This window comes from Amborella trichopoda, chromosome 6, assembly GCF_054954075.1.
Source record: "Amborella trichopoda isolate Santa Cruz 75 chromosome 6, AtrichopodaSantaCruz75HAP2 v2.0, whole genome shotgun sequence".
Taxonomy (NCBI): Eukaryota; Viridiplantae; Streptophyta; class Magnoliopsida; order Amborellales; family Amborellaceae; genus Amborella; species Amborella trichopoda.
The window spans coordinates 37,988,457-38,009,127 of record NC_142341.1 but is presented as its reverse complement, the minus strand read 5'-3'; the positions used below and the strand labels follow the sequence as shown (position 1 = coordinate 38,009,127).

The 20,671-nt window shown below is 39.1% G+C and overlaps 1 protein-coding gene across 27 annotated transcripts in view; it reads right to left on the bottom strand.

Moving 5' to 3' along the window:
• Positions 1–20,671, bottom strand: part of ABCB26 (transporter associated with antigen processing protein 1) — an 88,672-nt gene that overhangs the window by 49,997 nt on the left and 18,004 nt on the right. For 14 of the 27 annotated variants that reach the window (XR_016058264.1, XR_016058262.1, XR_016058265.1 and 11 more), the window contains 7 exons: positions 10,458–10,500; positions 10,265–10,309; positions 10,005–10,127; positions 9,812–9,915; positions 5,702–5,756; positions 5,510–5,580; positions 5,265–5,367 (listed from right to left, as the gene is read on the bottom strand). Coding sequence is in view for 9 of the 27 variants with exons in the window: in XM_088870472.1 (XP_088726598.1) it covers positions 5,265–5,367; positions 5,510–5,580; positions 5,702–5,756; positions 9,812–9,915; positions 10,005–10,127; positions 10,265–10,309; positions 10,458–10,500 (544 nt within the window). In the remaining 18 variants the exon portion in view is untranslated. Of the gene's footprint in view, positions 1–5,253; positions 5,368–5,509; positions 5,581–5,701; positions 5,757–9,811; positions 9,916–10,004; positions 10,128–10,264; positions 10,310–10,457; positions 10,501–20,671 lie in introns of all 27 variants that reach the window. The other 13 variants (XR_016058274.1, XR_016058275.1, XR_016058277.1 and 10 more) reach the window with 3 other exon arrangements.

Sequence of the window (20,671 nt, the reverse complement as noted above, 5' to 3'; positions counted from 1 at the left end):
CATGTTCTAAATATTTGATGAGATTAGGTTAAGGAAGATAAAGGATAAGATTCTAGCACCTTCCTTTAGATCATGATGATTGATATAAGGATTGTAAGGCTAAGATCTCTCACCACATAGGTCTCCTATGATCAATGGTCTAGATCAATTCTCCATACCCTAAACTTAAGGAAAAGTCTATAAATAATCTCTATGGGGGGTCCCAAATCTCTATATCCTGTTACATCTCTCTCTCTCTCTCCCTCACAAAGGTGGCATGCCATACTCTCTCTCTCTAATCTCTTGCATCTCTCTTTAAGCCTCCCTAAGAGTTAGAACTTATATTATACGAAAAGAAAGAGGGGCATGCCCTAGTTCTTGAGCCTAGAGTAGGCACGCCCCATATAGTTCTTTGAGACCCAGTTTGGTCCACCATTGCTCTCTATATTGAAGGGTCCTAGCCTAGGCCTCCCGTACATATAAGATATGAAATAGACTTTGATCTCGTGCGCCATCGGAGGAGACCCGGGGTGAGGTGCATCAAGTCCAGTTGAGGTAATCTTCTGACACTGTACTTTATGTGATGCAGTTTGCATTTTTTTGTTTCCAAACAGTCTTACGTAATATTTTATTATTAAAATAAAAAAGTTTTATTTAGTGGCAGCAAGTGAGAACCTTTTTGTTATTCATATTTGCTTGTTTTGAGTTTATCTTGTATTAATTTGACCTTTGTACGTGTTCTAGCCAGTAGAAAAGAGAAAAGTAAAAAACCACATATATCGTGCTAGTTCGCCATGTCCAACTTTCAACTTGGGAGCAAATATTATGGGCTGCATCACAAGAGAAGTTTGTATCTGACAAATATGCTTCTTTCAGAGTGTCCCAAATTTTTTTAACGGTGTTAACACACATCACATTCGCACTTATTTGGGGCTCCATACGGCTCCACAACAAAATCATGATTATGTAATTTACTCTCATCCATTCTTCACATCTACTATCAAACTCATTAGGCTTGTCTTCAATCAAGTAATTTCAATTTCCCCAAGCACCAAGGATACTTTAACTGATTAAACTCATACAGCATAATTTGACTTATTTACTTTTACTGAAATAATTTGTATCCCCAAATTTTCAAATTTAATTTCAACAGCCATGAGTATACGAATTATAAAATAAAGGAGCCACTAGGGTCAACTGATTGAAGTGATATAGAGAATAAGGTGCTCTTTTACAGAACATTTAACTTGGAAATGAATTTAAAAAATTTACAATCAACACATGCACATAAAAGTGAAAATACTCTTTGCTCATTGTTACACCCTCAAAGTACAGCAACAATGACTCAAATATCACTTGAGAAACAAAAGCTACAACTCAATGGAGTCTCCAAGTCATTTGCTCAAATACTTGGTACAAGAAAATACAAATTATGTCATTTTTACACATAGACCTTCACATGGACTACACACATAACATTCCTATTAACAAATATATCACATTAACACATCATAATCAATTCTCAACAACTTGAGACTTTTATAAACTCAAAATCAGAGTATAAAGAGTGCAAAATAGCAAGGGAAGCCAATAGTTAAACCCTTAGTGCCCGGGTCACATAACCAGATCTTTTAGGGACTTAGTTTTGTCCCATAGATGATAGCATGGATGGTTCAAGTCATAAGGCTTTCTCTTTCTCACTCACACTAATGGGAAGCTATAATAGCACTGATCTACCACTTCATTTACTCAAAATGAGAAAGCGAAATGAACTTTTAAAGCACAAAACAGTTCGCTGAAGCCAAATTAAAACAGTTCATATGGAGCACAGGAATATGACAATGTAGTTATATATAGTAGAACAATTTCTCAAACACTTTTCTCCAAAACCATACTCCAGCAAATGATACTCAAATGGCCACAAAATACTCAATGATTCTCATGAAAAGAATGCTCAAAACCTCAAAAAAAAACCAAGTGCTCAAAGCTTGAACAAAATGGGCCTAATAGAATCATTCAAGGACTAGACTATGCATACTATGTATCATATATGCATAATATAAAAGGGTAATAAAAGATTACCAAAACTTCAAGGCAATAAGAAGATATCGCTGAAATGGATGAATCACAACTAAACTACAAGGAAAAAGCTCAAAATAGGAAGGAAATGATAGGGATGATTACCTTAGATCATAAAAACTAGACACCTTAAAGCTTAGCATGCACCACCATGGTCATGAGGCTTCACCAAGGAAAAGAGGAAGAAGCTTAATGGAGGAAAAGAAAGAACTCGATGGAAAGGGCGTGGAGGTTACTCTCTCCCTTTCTAAGATGACTCACAAGTGTGTAACGAATGGGGGTGAGCAAGGGTTTACATAGACGGGGTAGTGAGATATTTGTGAGTAAATGAATCTAATCCCTAGATGATATTCATCTATAGCACATGAAAGCGCTATAATTCTAGCCACCCATCTATGCCTAACCATCAAGAACAATGGATGCGATTTACACACCATTATCACTACATAAAACCCTAAATCAAGCCATTTTACCAAATCGTCCATTGTAGAGCAATGTTTTCAACATTGCCATTCTCAATTCCAAAAGTGCCCATGGTGATTTTTGAAATTAAAAATTGCATAAAGGTGTAGGGCCAAGCTCTTCAAGTATTTTGGTAAATATTTTCCTTCCATTCAATGGGATGAAGCCATAACATGAAATTCACATGGGTTTAAGCCAAGGAGATAATACCACACCAAAAAGCCACTTTTAATTTTCATTCTCTCATACCCTCAAAAAAAAAAAATTCACTCTCATAGATTAGGGTTTAAGCCAAAATATTATGACTAACCTCAACCCTAGGCACATGTGTTCCATCCCATATGTGTGGCAAAACTCCATGAGATAAGTAAAACAAAAAATATTATAAAACATGCTTTTATTAAAACCTTATAACTTAAGTGAACAAAATACCTAATACCAAGTGAGGACAACCCCCTTGGGCTTTGACATCATGATGATGTCAGCATATTGGTGGACCGTGGGGCTGCCATGTGGCCACTTGGGTACCATGTGGGCCCCCCATTAGTTGTCCTTGTTTAAATTTAGCCCAAACAAATTATAAATCCTCATTTTTTGGCTCCAAAAAAATTCTCAAAAATTCTTTGAATGATACTCCACTCAAAATGTATTTTCTCATCATAATAAAATCAGACAATTGATAAATGAGATCTCTAGGCTGAAATCCAAGTATCAGAATACTCCACTGGGCTAGTCTGGAATGGTGGTCCACTTATCTCAGAATGACCAAAAGAGCCTATACTCCAAAATCTATGGCAGGGACGTACAATCTAGCTTCATCAAAGTCACCCTAATCAAGCTTTCCAATATCCCCGATTCTTAGTAGACTATAGGTGCACCCCTAGGGACCTAGTAATGCTTATATACAGGGTGCCTCTCAAGGCACATGTGCACTAGCTCTTCTTAGTAAGATCATACATAAGAAGAGTAGTTTCCCTTACGATTGTGAGTGCACATGTCATAAGGTGGCCTCGTATTAGGGAACGAACTCATGCCCCTTGAGTGAAAACCATCCTATACAGGGTCATTACTCTGAAGATACTGGGGTTATATATTCTCTTTTTGTTTCTCTTACCCATAGCCAACACACCAACCATGAGGCACACTCTATATATAATCTTGACTCAGAGGTGACCCTCACACCTCTGCAAGTAATCTCTCACTCTTGTCAATATCTCTCATTGCCTCTTATACTCCAGGTATATGATTTTGGGCCCCAGTGCACCAAGCACCCGGAATCATCTTCTCTTGCTCACTCCCACTGAGCGAGAGAATCTTAGCTTTAAGGCCTTGAAAGGCCATAAAGCCAACACTGAATATAGTCATTGATACCAAGACTAGTGGAATGCTAAGAAACAACTTTTCAAAGAGAGAGAGAGAGTGGAAGGATCCTATCATTCAAATCTGAGCATTGTTACTTTCTCACACTTCAACAAACTAGGGCAATACCACATTATCCTGAGCATCACCATGCTGCCACTCTTTGAGTAGACTAGGGCAGCACCCACACGCATGAAAAACTTTGGGTGTTTGAGAGAGAACTCCAGTGTATTATCCCCGGTTGCCCATAAACCTAGAAAATAGACAACGGTTCTGTTGTTGATCTCAATCCTTAAAGAGGGATCACATGGACAGCAGCATCACCACGCTAGATGCGACCCACATGGGTTTCTGCACATTATGAAAAGAAAAACAACAGTACGGTTCAGATCCAATAGCCCTTTATGAGGGTAGAAAAGAAAAGCAAGAGGAAAGAAAAGGATCAGTGCTCTAATACCATATTAGAGAAGGGGAAGAGAGAGAGAGAAGAAAAAAAAGAGGGAGAAAAGAAAGAGTGACATGAGAGTCCAATAGTTCTCATTCACATCTCAAAAAGCTTTTATATTAATGAAACTAGAGAAATGGAAAAACTGCTCATACAAACTGGAAATAGGACATGGAAGTCCTATTCACTTAAATGAAAGAGAAATAAAGGACTTCTAACACAAGTAAACCAGGTTATGTCCCGAACTCCAGTAAGCTGGGTTCTCCTCAAAACCTCACCTAAGAAATGACCAATTCAGGTTGACTAGGGTGAATTCTGGGTTAACCAGCAACCCACATGGTTTTAATCTATGGTAAAAACTATTCTGTTCTTTTCCTTCATGATGTGTGCATCCAAGGAATTCTCAACATACAAGTTGATAGGGGGATTCCATAGAATTAGAATAGCAGGTTATTCTATTTGGAATCTCATCATGAGTTATCTTCTAAGTGCTGTTCCTGCTTCTATACCTACAGAGTTGTCACAGATCTGGCACCTATGCTACCTTCATAGACAATTTTCTTCTGGTCATCTTGTTTCAGCTTCTTTGAATTATTGAGGTAAACTCTTCCTTAATCAAACATTAGGTTTCAGAATCTCTAATAAAATGGACTACAACAAAAATAGCCTTGGAAAATTATAAAATGACAGAAAAAAAGTAAAACTATATACATAACAATAAGTAATGTACAACTCATATTCAGGATAAATATACTGAGCAACTGTTCCACAAGAATTCCCATGTAAAACTCCCCTCAAATTGATCCAATAGCATCATTTTGTGAAGAAACAACCTAGGTTAACTTCCAAAGTTTACATGTGAGCATAACGAAAGATGGCAAAGACTACAAATTCCATGGAATTAAGGAGATGAAAAATGTAAAAATTACATGTTCACAACCTGGGCAGCATGATAAAGGCTGTTGAAGCTCAATGACCAAAGCCCATAAGCTATACTTTGACGCAAGCTGATGTCAGCAAGTTTCTTCAGCACTCCTACATATCTATTAGTGATATCAGGGTACGTCAGGTTAAATTTATCTGGTACTACACTTGTGTCCGAGAACTAAAATATAAAAAGAGTAGAGAAGCAATTGAGCATAAATATTATTTAGAAAAGGATCACTTGGCATGAGCATTTATTACCTTTCAATTTCTTGCTTCTCTGTTCCATAAGAGCGAATAATCCTCATCAATGAAAATGTCTCTTGAGAAACCTGCAAAAACATAAGCAGAAAATCTTTAACCTGAATCAACTATATAGAAAACTAAATGTCACCTTACAAACTTTTGACTGTAATAGTAGTCAGCATATAATCATCAAAAGCTTAGAAATACCTCATTGGCAGAAGCTAGAAACTCTTGGAATGTCTTAGCAGCATTCTTCTGGTATCTATCAAAATTAAATGTGGAATAGGAGTTTGATATCAGAGCCCAACTATGATCAGAAATGTAAGGAATTCAAATTCCATTGAAGGATAGAGCTAATGAGATTGTAATCACAAAGCACATGCAAACTTAAAGAACACCTCCATTATTGTAAAAAAACATAGTGTATGTGCATATGATGATGTTTAATTAGTGCCATTACAAACCACACCACTTTAAATAACAATTTGCAGAATGGGGAGCCTAAATTTAAAGAACATTAAATACAAGAGGACAAGATTATTTCACTAGAAAAAATGATTTTGTTCTGAGTTGTGCTCCTTTACATAAAGCATGGTATAATCATTAAATAAAATTGCACTGCTATAGTTTTTTAATGCAAACAAATCAAACTAATATTTTTATTACAGTCCTTGATATGGTGTACATACAAAAAGTTTCAGACCAACTCAAAGTTTATACGTTACAGAAGAACATTTCTGGAAACAGAAGTTTCTGCATAGTCATACATTTTTCAAAATTTAAAAAAAACATTAACCTTTCTTTGGGGTAAATCAGTGGGAAAAAGGTCCCCTAGCCGGTTACTTCATAGAGGAAGAATGGAAGAATTACACCATTTATGTGTCGCTCTGAATATTACAATTTGAGATATCAAACAAAAGATGACCATGGTGTATGTTGTTCGTGGACGATATAATGAAACCCAAAGCAGCATCGATACAAAGTTAGAACTTCGGAGGGATGCTCTAGTAGAAGTAGCAGGACAAAAAAGATTATTTGTAATGCAAGTTTAGTAATAATTGAAGTAGAGAAGAGGAAGTAAATAAGATTGACGACCAAGAAATACCGATAAGAGTGGACTTTCAATATCTTCAAGTCGATAATCCAAGAAAATGGAGAGATTAAGGAAGATGTTGCACATAGAATTAGAATTGGGTGGGGCACAAAGGAGATGTGCAACCAGAGTTTTATGTGACTGCCGCATACCAATGAAGTTGAAGGGAAAGTTCTATAGGACTGTTGTGAGACCAGCATTGCTTTATGGGGCGGAATGCAGGTCAAAAAACAACATACCCATAAAATGTAGCTAAGATGAGGATGTTGGGATGGATGAGTGGCAAGACAAAAAGGGATAGACTTTGAAATGAATACATTCAAGAGAACTTCGGTGTGGCTCCAATAGGTGATAGATGAGAGAAAATAGACTTAGGTAGGTTGGGCATGTGCAGTGCAAACCCAGTACAGCACCTGTTCGAAGGAGCGAGTTGGTTCAAGTAGAAGGCTAAAATAGGACAAGGGGTAGGCCCAAAAAGACATGGCTAGAAGTAGTAAGAAAAGATATGGGGACTTAGGCCCTCACTACGAGTATGGACCTTGATAGTACAGAATAGCAAACCAGGATTTGTAGAGCCAACCCCAAATAGTTAGAAAAACGCTCTAACGATGATGATGATTATGATGAAACAAAAGTAAGAGAGAAATGTGGCCGAGAGAAAAATATTCACCTTGATCCATGTATCAATGCATACAGAAAAATCCTTTTGCAATGATGTTCAATAAATACTAGCAAAAGTCATTTAAATAATTCATTGCATTGCAACATATTCAAAATCACAACCATATATAACATGTGCACAAAATTCACAACATCTATAGCCTTTTTCAGTGTTTTCATTGGCCAGAAGCAAACATGTGAATGGATCATGAACTGAATTTGTTATGCTCATCTGAAGGAAATGATATAAACAAATAAAACACAACACTAAGATAAAATTACGAAGGTGTTTTAAAAAGGTTGGAAATCTGGGGAAAGAAAACCAAGTTTTCGGTGTTCTCACATCCAGTGATATGCCACAAGTATGGTTACCTGGGCCAATCCTTGATCTACTAGAAGTATAAGAAACAAAACACCACAGGTATATCAAGCACAAGAGCTAACTATAAGGGTATGCCTCCTAAAGCCAGTGCAACTGTTTATAAAAGCAAACAACTTTCAAGGTCTAGGAGTTTCCATTTCCCATAGAAACACCTCTACATCCAATAGAACTAACTCTATCCATATGTTTACCTGGGCCAATCCTTGATCTACTAGAAGTATAAGAAGCAAAACGCCACAGGTATATCAAGCACAAGAGCTAAGTATAAGGGTATGCCTCTTGAATCCTGTGCGACTGTTTACAAAAGCAGACTCCTTTTGAGGTCTAGGAGTTTCCATTTCCCATAGAAACACCTCTACATCCAATAGGACTAACTCTATCCAGATTGAAAGTGTCGTTTTATGAACACAGAAACACATGAGGCTCATTGTCTTTTCATTCAAGAACATATTGGAAAAGGACAACAATCTTATATTTCACTTTTGAATACCAGTTGGCAGAGATCTTGACTAAATCCCTCACTAGGTCATGTCATAAGTTCCTATTCAGCAAATTGACACTCTTTGGGTTTCACCCCATAAATTATCAAGGGCGTGCTTGCAGGGGCATACTCATCACGTCTAATGTATGCAATTGTTCTGCATTCTGTAGTAATCATAATTATTGTATTGCATATAAAAGGCATACAAAAGGTCACATGTAAATGTTTAAGCGCACAAGTGTCACAACAAGCTGTATGCATAATCCAATAGACTAAAGCTGTCCATAAATTTGACTAAAAGCTTTCCTTCCATCTACAAAAATGATGATCTACTGCTTCTCCTCTATCACACTCTAATCAAATTCCGCTCAGATTATCATCTAAGCCTTTGACCAAACGGCAAAACACAGTTCCCAGTGAGAGAGACCATGGTTTTGAACCTCTATCTTGCAGATCAGCTGGCCCAGAGTAATAGATAAAATGGAAAAGGACATATTATGCTATGCATGGATGACAAGGTAATTATTAGAAAACACCATCAATTAATTATGTATACAAATTAATGAACCATTGCAAAGGCGGTTTCTATTAACTGATCGAAGAATATACTTCCAGATCATTGGGAGCCAGAATACTTAAGCTATGCTCTCTGGCCTTCTCAATAAATCCATTCCATTATAGCAGAAGTCAGCCCTCACAAGGCCGGCATGGAAGGCACCATCCATCAAGGTTTTCTCTATAGGATATTGGTGTGGACCTAAATAAATTTTCATGATTCTAGCAATCAGTAAGATACAAAGCACTAGACGAAAAGTTGCCAATTACAAACAAAAAAAAAATACAAGATGAGAGTCCAAGCTACAAATACTAGTAAGTATCAATTGTCTGAACGGAGGGAAGAGATAACAGCCTCATCTGTTGACTTTAGATACCTAATGACATCCTGCATGTTTGTATGCTTGAGGTAATTATTAATCCACGTACATTTATATTCGTGTCCAACCACATTTTAATGAATAAATAAACACTATACACTAACAACATAATAAAAAGACATCGTAAAAAGATATCACAGGAACTAACTGCTCACAGAACAACTAATAGATCTTGTAGAGTCTAGAATCACAATTGCTGCTAGGATTCTAAATGGTTTTAGAAGCTGTAATAGACTGCACTAGTGTCATCAATGACAGAGATAGAAAATGCTGCGGCGTAGTTCACACCAACATAGAGCTCATACACAACAAGGGATCATTTTCTATTTGAACTTCAGGTCATCAGAATGGGACACCAAAACAGATTTAAGGGAAACTTTGAGTAAATGTGATGTCTCTCTGAGAAATTTCTAGTAATATTTCTTGTCCAAGTATGTGGAAGTCTGTGATCATTAATAACATAGAGGCCAACCTATCTGGGTCAAGTGAGTACTCTTCCTAACACATGAAGGAAATATACAAGACAGGCCAGTCATAGTCAGCCTTAACCTCGGATCAAACCTCCGGAATTTACGGTTGTAACCTTTTCAAAAGAATCCTAAAATACGTTCCCACGTCCCATCTGGCGCTTGCCATTCCGAATTAGCAAAACTACAATTTATCAAATTTTCGGGTTCAACACTAACTCCATGGTAAGAAAACAGGGCTTCAAATAAAATCGACAACATAGGTAGCAATAAAAATATAACAATTAAGAATATCTTACTTGCTATAAAAGAACATTATTGTCAATATCACAGAGCATATCATCAAAGTGGACAATGCCAGCGGCCAAGACAAGGTCACCAAGTAAATAAATGCACCTGTACCCTGGAAAGGCTTAGAGACAGAATTAGAACTCAAAAATCATGAAACACTTCTTTCACATACAAACTAATATGTTCAGCAGGAAATGTCACCTGAAGGACATTGCGTGAAATTAAGTTCAGATCATTCCCAATAACACGAGATACTTGCTGACAATCTGACCCAAGTCTACTGGTCAAATCACCAACTGTTTCCATATCGAAAAAAGAAATATCCTGAACAAGCCATGATATCAATGTCATCCTTGTGGATGAAACATAAAGAAAGAAATTCCACAATGTAAAGCAGAAAAAATCACAATAAATAAAATACATAAATAGAAAAAACAATTTCAAGAAACTAGGCATATGACCTGAAAAAGGAGAGCTGAGTATAACTTTTCTCGCATACGCCTGACCTGGGTAGAGAAGAACAGCAATATTGGTTTAAAGAATACTGTAATTCATGTGCAATCAAATCTATTAAACTGCTCATGTAGAACTGAATATATATATATATCCTTGAACCAAACCCAAGTTTAAAGAAGAAAGAAGAGGAAAAATCACCAATATCATATTCGCAATTCCAAAGCAGCAACCCCGGATCCCACTGCGGATTAATTAAAATAAATGCAGCATTAGCACCATTATAAAGTCATAACCCATCCATTCTTACTTGATGTGCTTAAAATTAATTTGAGATCAAGCCTTTCAGATTTTAACACAGAAAAACAGTTATAAAATATACATAAGAGGAAAAAAATACAGAAATATGAAATACATAATTTAGGCCCATAAAAGGAAAATAGGAGTTCAAGGAGTCCGGGATGATTCTATCATTCAAAAATACAATAAATATACATATATAAGACAAATTAACATAAATATCCGTGTATTTATTGCCGTATTTACACATTGCATACTCATGAGCCTTTTTTTGTGCTTGTTTTTTCCAAACTGCCCGTGGTTCCGAACTCCAAATTCTAAACCCATGTCTTCTTCTTGTTTTTCCCACCTGACATATCAATTTAAACTTGAAGTACCGACCAACTATTTTAAAAATTAAGCGGTTCAAGTTCCAAACTGCTTATTCACTTTAAAAAATAGACACGTTTTCTTCGGAACTTGAAGTTCCAAACCGAGGACACTTGCCTATTTCTTGCATGAATAAGTTGTTCTGAACTTCACATTAACTACTTAATCTTTAAAATCTAGTTCAGTGAGTTGGAACTTCGACTTCTGAACCAATATGTCATGTAACAAAAAAAAAGGCTTTGGTTCAGATCTCGGAGTTTGGAACCAAGGGTATTTTGAAAAAATATTAAAATACAAAAAAAAAAGGACATGATTGTAAAATATGAAAATACTTGTAACATATGAAAATGGGGGGACATTTTTTAAACATTACAAAAATTACAGGATCATCAACATTATCATCCGAGCCTTATCCCAACTATTTGGGGTCAGCTACACAAATCATGTTCCCACATTCTGCTCTATCAAGGGTCATACCCTCAAAAGACCACGTGTCATATATCTCTTCCCACTCTTCCATCCATGTCCTTTTGGGCCTTCCATTCCCCTTGCCCTTTTAGAGCAAAAACTAAAGGATGTTTATGTTAATTTCCCAACTGAAGTAGGGCACACGTGTGCTCATTAAAAGGTGAGTTTGTATACGGCGATGATGTATTATAAATTTTACTGGAAAACAACACCAGAAAAATTAACCATGTTTAAGAGAGAGAAATGAAAATCGTGAAGGAAAGCACAAGAAGAAAGAACAAAATGCGCGGATACGAGTATTCCAGCACGGACCATAAGCAAAGGAGAAGAAAAACCACCCACAAAGGGCTCTCTCTCTCACTCTACACGATTTCAAAGATCACTTTTTTTACATTCATAAAATTCAAATCCCCAATTACAATTCATGTGCTCCTTTTTATAAGAGTTTACATTCACCGCCCTAAAGATAAATACTAAAATAAAATAACTAACAAAATATTATGGACTCAATTCCTACCCACGCCTTGCACGTCCTATTCCAAAAAAACATAATAAACCTTCCTAATGTAACTTTATCTTCTATTAACAACCTAATCTACTCGTATGAGCTAAGGAAATAACCTCCTTATAAAAAGGAAACTACTAATTAATACCCTACCATTTATAACCAAAATAAACTACCAATTAATACCCTACCATTTAAAACAAAGGTACTTATCCTTCCAAAACTACACCCTTATCCCTTATTCGCACGCACTAACACATACCCATGTTAATCTTAGGAAGCTAACTCTATCAACTAATCATGCACCAACAGTTACCATTATACTTGCAAATAATAACTTATCCATTCCATAAAAGATAACTCCTATTTAAAACCCATAAAGATAACTAAAGATGACCTTCCTTTCCTGCGCGTTCAAACCCACAAGGTAACTTTCCTAAAATTTATCTAAAGAACCTTCTAACCATCATATTATTATTTCCAAATAAAATTAACTTTAATAAAAAAATAAAGTCTACCCAATCTCTAAAAATACAATTAATAAAAATAAAATTAAAAATTGTATCATCCAAATTTTGATCTGCATCATTCTCCCTTGATTGGAGAAAATTCGTCCTTGAGATCAAGTCAACATCTTGATTCTCTACCTCTCCGCCGATAATAAAATTAGATATCCTTGCTGCCTCAAGGATAACTTCTGTCCTTTCATCTTGTTCTTCATCAAAAAGAGAAACATCATCAAAGATGGGGTAACCGTGACATCTAAGAATGATGATTACAATTGAAGATCCAAAACTACACGTCCTTTATCTTCAACTGGTTCTTAATCAAACTTAGGCAGATCAATTTCCCGATCATGAGGAGACAGATCAAATTCCCGACCATGAGGCTCCAGACTCAGAGCGTTGGTATGGAACGAAGTTCTCGAAAATAGCATTCGACTCACTACCGTCATAATAGTATGTCTGTAAGGACCCAGACTTTTCAGGCGTATTGTAATGTGCCAACGAATCAACGGCACGAGGGAGCTAACGCGAGGGCACTTTTGAGAGAGTTGGCGTATCAGTGCGTTGTTAAGCGCGGGCAGACTATTGCGCCACTGGGCACGGATGGATTGTGCGTAGAGGTGCGCGAACGGCTATTGCGCTTTTGTGCGCGCGAGAATTGGAGCGCAGTTGAGCATGGACGGAGGGCACGTGCATCGAAAGCACGGGCAGACGAGTTCGCTGCTGGGAACGTGTGCGGTAGTGTGCGCCGCTAAGCGCGGGTGACCGCGCTAGAGAGCGCGGGTGGTTGATCGCGCAGATGGCGGGACGCGCGTTGAGGGTGCAGGCCAATGGGCGAGCCACGGGGAGTGGGTGATGTACGGTAATCTAGGGAGCTCCTTCCCTCTCTCATATTCTCTCTCTTTCTATGCATGTGTGTCAATTGGCCAATGCTTGATGTACCCATAATCATGATGCCTCCCATGCTTGCTCTCCCTCTCTCCTCATGCATGCCTCTTGTGTACCACTTGCCATTACCATGTTGCCACCCTTTTTTGCTTATATATACCCCCTTCACACCCATCCATTGGGTTTGCTTTCTCACTCTATCCCCTGCCCTCTCTCACCCACGTGCTCCCCCTTTTCGCCTTAAGACTTTGAGCTTTGAGACCTTTCTCAGCCTTAAGCCTTTGAGCTTGAACCTATCCTTTCGAGCTTGCCATTTGGAGCGAAATCTGTGTGGAGCACTTTGGAGTTTCATTTAGTGCTGTAAGTGGATCTAATTTCCATATTTTCATGCTTTAGATTGATGCATGTTTGCTTAGCTTATCAAAGTATGAGATTTAAGTACGAGTATGGGTGCGAAAATGGGCGTGGATGCATGTTACCGAAATCCTGCTAGAGTGCACTCTGTTTCCCGAACCGTGGCTCCAGCTTGAGAAACTGTTTGAGTATCCTATATATCTCCTTATATCATGCAATTTTGTGGAAACGTAGCTCATTGAGTCTATTTTATCATGGAAAAGACCTCTTGTTAATATCCTTTTTGGTTTAAAATTTATTTACCATCTTTTGAAGCATGCCAGATGTGTGAAATGAAATTCTAAGGATTTAAAGTGTTTTTGTGTAGAGCTTTTTAATAACCAAAACAAATTAGAAAGAAGTCAAACTACTTTTAAATGATAGCTAAATAAGTCTATTTTAAAAATGGTTTTGGAATCATGATAAAATTCCCTATAGCTTGAAAGTTATGCCCAATTTCCATGAGGATGTCACGCCGGGTTTCTGCTGTAAAAAAAAGAACTTTCCGGAAATGTTACTTGTTATATGTGACACTGACCAAAATATATCAGAATAAGGTCAAACCACTTCTAAATGAAAGATAAATGAATATATTTTGAAAATGGTTTTGGAATCATGATAAAATTCCTTGTGGTTTGAAAGTTATGTCTGTTTTCCTCTGAGTATGTCATCCTGGATTTTATGCTATGAAAACATGAATTTTGTTCAAGAACATCAAATAGTATGACAAACTTCAACCCAAAATTTGGGGTTATCCCCTTCATGAAAGTTGTGTTTTCATGAGCCCAGATTGTTAAGAAAGTGGTCTCAGATCCAAATGATATCTTTATCTCATGATATGCCTTTATAAGTGGACCGTGTTCACTATGAAAAACCAAAAAAATAGCTGGAAGATGTCTTTTGAGCTAATGATCCAGATGATATGTAGTATGCTTTGGACATATTGTTGTTTCATATGAACCTGTCTCTGTTATGATATGTGGGCATGAAAGCATCATCTGTTATAAAATGAAGGCATGATAATGAGGCATACTCTTTTAGGGAATGAATGCATGCACTGTTATGAAATGAATGCATGACAATTAAGCATATTCTGTTATGAAATGAAAGTATGCTCTGTTATGATATGAACGCATATAGTAAGACATGCTCAGTTATGTTATGAATGCATGTAGTGAGACATGCTCTGTTGTGATATGTGTACATGTTATGATACATGTTCTATTGTGACATATGTACATGATTTTGAGACACTCTATATGACATGTGATGTGTGATTTATTGGCATGCTTTGAGCGTATGGCATGACCATACTGTGATATGTGATTGATTGGTATGCTTTGAGCGTATTGCATGACAATACGGTGATATATGATTGATTGGCATGCTTTGAGCGTATTGCATGACCGTACTGTGATATGTAATTCACTGGTATACTTTGAGCGTATTGCATAACCATACTGTGATATGTGATCGATTGGCATGTTTTGAGCGTATTGCATGACCATACTGTGATATGTGATTGATTGGCATGCTTTGAGCGTATTACATGGCCATACTGTGATATGGGATTGATATGCATTCTTTGAGCGATTGCATTGCCTGACTTGTGACCTCTCCTGCTCGCCCAATGATAGGACGGGAGTCGGTGTAGATGATGTTTGGGTGGTCGCTCCCCCATTCATAGTGATTGGCACCCAGAAGGTGTAACGCTCCTAGCCAAGGAGGCGTAAGGGGTAGTGTCATGCAAGGTCATCGTCTATCAAAGGCCCCAAAGAGCGTTGGGGACTGTGTGTGTGTGTGAAAACATTACGAAATGGATTCCCCCATTTGTCAATTCTTTCCCTCCTGAGTGATGGTAGAAATCCTAAGCAATGGGATTGGCTTGGCCTGATGGATAGGGCTTCTACTTCGGAAGTAGACGAATTAGGGAGTGAGTTAGTTGGTAATTGTTGATGCTTACCTTCATATGTTGATTTGCTAAGATTTGTATGGTTGAATGATTTGATTGACCTCCGCTACCTATCATATATGATTAATCTGATTTTGTTACTGCTTCACTATGAACCATGCACGGCAAACTGATAGATATGATTATGATGCACGACTCATGTTTTATAAGAATGGCATAGCACCTTGAGCATTGTTGTGAGATGATATTCATAGGTAGGAAAGCATGGCACCGTTGTCTACTTACTGAGCCCTATAGCTCACTCCTTTAAATTTCACCTATGTAGAGTGATAGCTGTCGGGTTTTGTGGAAGGGCGTTCTCGTGATCGCGGCTGGCGATTGGGGCCCTGTACTTCTTGAGGAAGCTTCGTTTTGATTGTACGTGTTAGATGGCAGTTTGGCCATATTGTTGTTCTTGCTTTGGAACTATGTATTGCTGTTAGGCCTTTGGTGCCTTGGACTCTCTTGTAATATTTTGGATCTACCTTATGAAATTTTGGTACTTGAATTGCCTAGAATGTTTGTGGGTTGTGTGCTCGTGTTTTGTTAGTTCGGTTTTTATTTTTTGTGGTTTGCTTTGATTCCATCTTTTCAAAGCGTAGAGCGCATTCCCACCTAAGTGGCATTCGCTACATGTGGTCGCAGTTCTGCATCCTATCGTCCTCCGACGTGTGCAACAAGGGGTAGGGGGCGGGGTTATGACAATTATGGAATCAGAGCAACCAGGATAGGATTCTTAGCCTAGAGAGTCTTAGAAGAGTCTTTAGGTTGTGTGGATAAGCTAATAACTTGCGTCTGGGTGTTCGTGTTTTAGTCGAAAATGCCAAGGACTCGTGCCAACAATTCGAGCTCGAGTAATGGTACATGGTGGAGGCTTTCGGGGAATTTTTTAGGACGCTCGGGGTAATAACTCAAGTTATGAAGGATTATATGCCGTCTCAGGCAGCCCCTGCCCCAGACCAGACAGATAGTGGACTGATTGAGAGATTTAGGAGACTTGCACCTCTTGCATTCTCGGGATATGGAGGAGTAGAAAAGGCTGAAAGATGGACGAGGCAAGTATATAAGATCTTTGAGGCTCTACATTGTTCTGATGAGCTAAAAGTAAGATTGGGAACCTTTATCCTAGAAGGGGATGCCGAGCATTGGTGGAGTTCAGTGAAACAGTCCCGGGTAGAGACAGGGACTACGGCCACCTGGGAGAACTTCCTAGTGGCATTTAATAAAAAGTATTTCCGTGATTCTGTCCGACAGAGGAAAGAAGTTCAGTTTATTGAGTTGCAACAAGGGAGATTGTCGGTAGAACAGTATGCAGCCAACTTTGCGGAGCTCTCACGGCATGCTCCCCATACCATTAGCATAGAGACGCGTGAGGCGAGCAAGTTTGAGAGGGGCCTCAGGCCAGATATTCGAGGGAGAGTAATGTCAGCCAACCTTAAGGCGTTCTCCCCATTGGTGGACCTAGCTTTGAAGGTTGAGAAGGATTGTGAGGAGTTCCGACTAAGGAAAGAGGGGAGAGTAAGGCCGCCCCCAGCATCTGGGAATTTTGGAAGGAAGACTCAGTCGCCTTCTAGGAGAAATTTAGAGGACGGACTCAACAGCACAACATAAAGGCCCAAAAGATCTTCCAGGGCGATGTTCGGCAAAACTAGCCAGTGCACTGTGGCTTTTGTGGGAAGCCTAATCATGCGGCTTCCGAGTGCTGAAGACTAAGGCATGCTTCAAGTGTGGCAAGCCTGGCCACCTAATCAAGGACTGCCCCATGATGAAGCCGGAGAACAAATCGACGGCTCAAGGTTGGATGTAGCACTTATGGAGCAGGAGGCGAAGGCGTCTACCTCAGTGATCCGAGGTACGCTCTTTGTTTGTGGTAGAGAGGCTAAAATTTTGATAGACCCTAGTTCCTCTCATTCTTTTGTTGCACCTCATTTCGCATGTCATCTAAATGTTGAACCTTCACTCCTTGACTGTACTTTAGTTGTGTGCACACCTATGGGGGCTTCTATGAAGACTGATTTAGTATACAAACAGCGTGGGGTTTTGCTGGAGGAGTGTGTCATACCCATAGACTTGATACTTTTAGATATTCAGGACTTTGATGTTATTTTGGGCATGGACTGGTTGTCCACACATCATACCATTGTTGACTGTTATGAAAAGATTGTGACCTTTAGACCCCCCACCCGACCTGAACTGTGTTTTGTTGGTATCAAGGATGCTCCCCCTCTACATTTTATTTCGGCCTTTCGGGCATATCGTCTTCTGGCTAAAAGATGTGTTGGTTACTTAGCCTATGTGGTAGAGAATTGGGATGTCCAGTCCAAGATAGAAGAGATACGAGTGGTAAGAGAATACCCTGAGGTTTTTCCCCAGGAGTTGTCCTCTTTACGTCCAGTAAGGGAGATAGAGTTTGAGATAGATGTGGTCCCTGGTGCTGCTCCCATCTCTAAAACCCCATATAGAATGGCGCTAGCAGAATTGAAGGAGCTGAAAGACCAATTGCGAGAGTTGTTGGAGAAGGGATTCACACGGCCCAGTGTGTTGCCTTAGGGTGCACCGGTCCTTTTTGTGAAGAAGAAGGATGGGTCCATGAGGCTTTGCATCGATTATAGGCACTTGAATCAAGTAACAGTGAAAAACAAGTACCCTTTGCCTAGGATTGATGACCTCTTTAACCAGCTTCAAGGGGCCCAAGTGTTTTCTAAGATTGATCTCCGAACGGGTTATCATCAGTTGTGTGTCAAGGAGGGAGATGTTCCCAAGACCACATTCAGAACCCGATATGGTCACTATGAATTTTTGGTGATGCCATTAGGATCGACTAATGCCCCTGCTATTTTCATGGACCTGATGAATAAGATTTCAGACCCTTTTTGGACAATTTTGTTGTGGTCTTTATTGCTGATATTCTAGTGTATTCAAAGAGCCAAAAAGAGTAAGAACAACACCTAAGAATAGTCCTTCAGACTCTTAGGTCAAAAACGTTGTATGCCAAGTTGAGCAAGAGTGAGTTTTGGCTTCCTAATGTGGCCTTTCTTGGGCACATTGTTTCTAAGGATGAAGTAACAGGTGACCCTTCAAAGATTGAAGTTGCACTCAAGTGGGGAAGACTGACAAATGTTATTGAGGACCGTAGCTTTCTGGGGTTAGTCGGATATTACAGGCGCTTTGTAGAAGGATTTTCAAAAACAGCACTCCCTTTAACTCAACTGACCCAGAAGGATGTGAAGTTTGTGTGGTCAGATGATTGTGAGAAGAGCATTCAGGAACTAAAAAATAGGCTAACCACAGCTCCGATACTGGCCTTACCCGAATGAAATGAGGACTTTGTAGTTTACACCGATGCCTCTTATAAAGGGCTCGGATGTGTACTTATGTAGCTAGAGAAGGTCATTGCGTATGCCTCCAGAGAGTTGAAACCGTATGAGCAGAACTATCCAACTCATGATTTGGAGCTTGCTGCTATAGTATTCGCTTTGAAATTTGTGGACATTATCTCTATGGAGCCCAATTTAAGGTAGTTACAGACCATAAAAGCCTCAAGTACTTGTTCTCCCAGAATGAGTTGAACATGAGGCAAAGAAGATGAATAGACCTGTTGAACGATTATGATTGTACCATCCTATATCACCCAAGCAAAACTAATGTGGTAGCAGATGCTCTGAGTAGGAAGTCCATGGTATCGATGGCTCATTTAATGGTCCGAGAGATGAAGTTGCTAGAGGATGTAGTGGGTTGGCATTCAGTTCCGCCCCTCAGTGATGGGGTAGGTATGACCGCTAATATAAGGGTAGAACCCCAATTGTTTCAGCAGATCCGGTTGGCTCAAAAGAAGGACCCCCAACTTATGAAGATTGTAGAAGAAATGAAGCTACGAAAGAGAGATGATTTCTCTATGAGCAGTGATGACTTGTTAAGATTTAGAGATCGGGTCTATGTCCCGAACGATGAGGATGTAAAGAGAGCTATCTTGGAGGAGGCACACTACTCCCGTTCTACCATACATCTCGAGAATACTAAGATGTATCAAGACCTGAAGAAAACTTTCTGGTGGAATGACATGAAAAGGGAGGTAGCACTATTTGTTTCTAAGTGCTTGACATGTCAGCAAGTGAAAGCTGAGCATCATAAACCCGCCGGGTTATTGCAGCCCTTACCAGTGTCGGAATGGAAATGGGAGCATATTTCTATGGATTTTGTCTCTGGGTTGCCTAGAACGAGCTCAGGGTATGACAGCATTTGGGTCATTGTGGACTGGCAGGCCAAAGCTGCCTACTTCTTGCCAATCCGCAAGACCTACACTTTAGATAGACTGGCCCAGTTGTACATTAAGGAGATAGCGACTTCGAATGGTATACCAGTCAGCATCATGTCCGACAGGGACACTAGATTTACCTCTAGACTTTGGCCTAGTCTGCAGTCAGCCTTGGGAACGAGACTTACTTTTAGCACTGCTTTTCACCCCCAGACTGATGGAAGACTAGATTTGCCTCTAGATTTTGGGCTAGTCTACAGTCAGCCTTGAGGACGAGACTTACTTTTGGCACCCCCAGACTGATGAACAATCAAAGAGAACCATCCAGACTTTGGAAGACATGCTAAGAGCTTGCGTTACTAATTTTAAAGGAAGCTGGGACGATCATTTATCCCTGATTGAGTTTGCTTATAACAACTGCTTCCAGAGCTAGTATTCAGATGCGCCTTTTGAAGCTCTGTATAAAAGGAAGTGCAGGTCACCTACTTTTAGGGCGAGATTGGTGAAAGAAAGCTTTTAGGGCCAAAAATTTTGCAAGTGACCTCAGAAAAGATTGCTTTGATTCAAGAAAGGCTCAAGACAGCTCAAAGTAGGCAGAAGAGTTATGCCGATAACCGAAGAAGAGAACTCGAATTTGAGGTGGGTGATCGGGTTTTCTTGAAGGTGTCGCCAACAAAGGGCATCATGAGATTTGGCAAGAAAGAGAAGTTGAGCCCACATTTTATCGGACCTTTTGAGATTCTAGAGAGAATTGGAAGCGTGGCATATCAACTTGCCCTA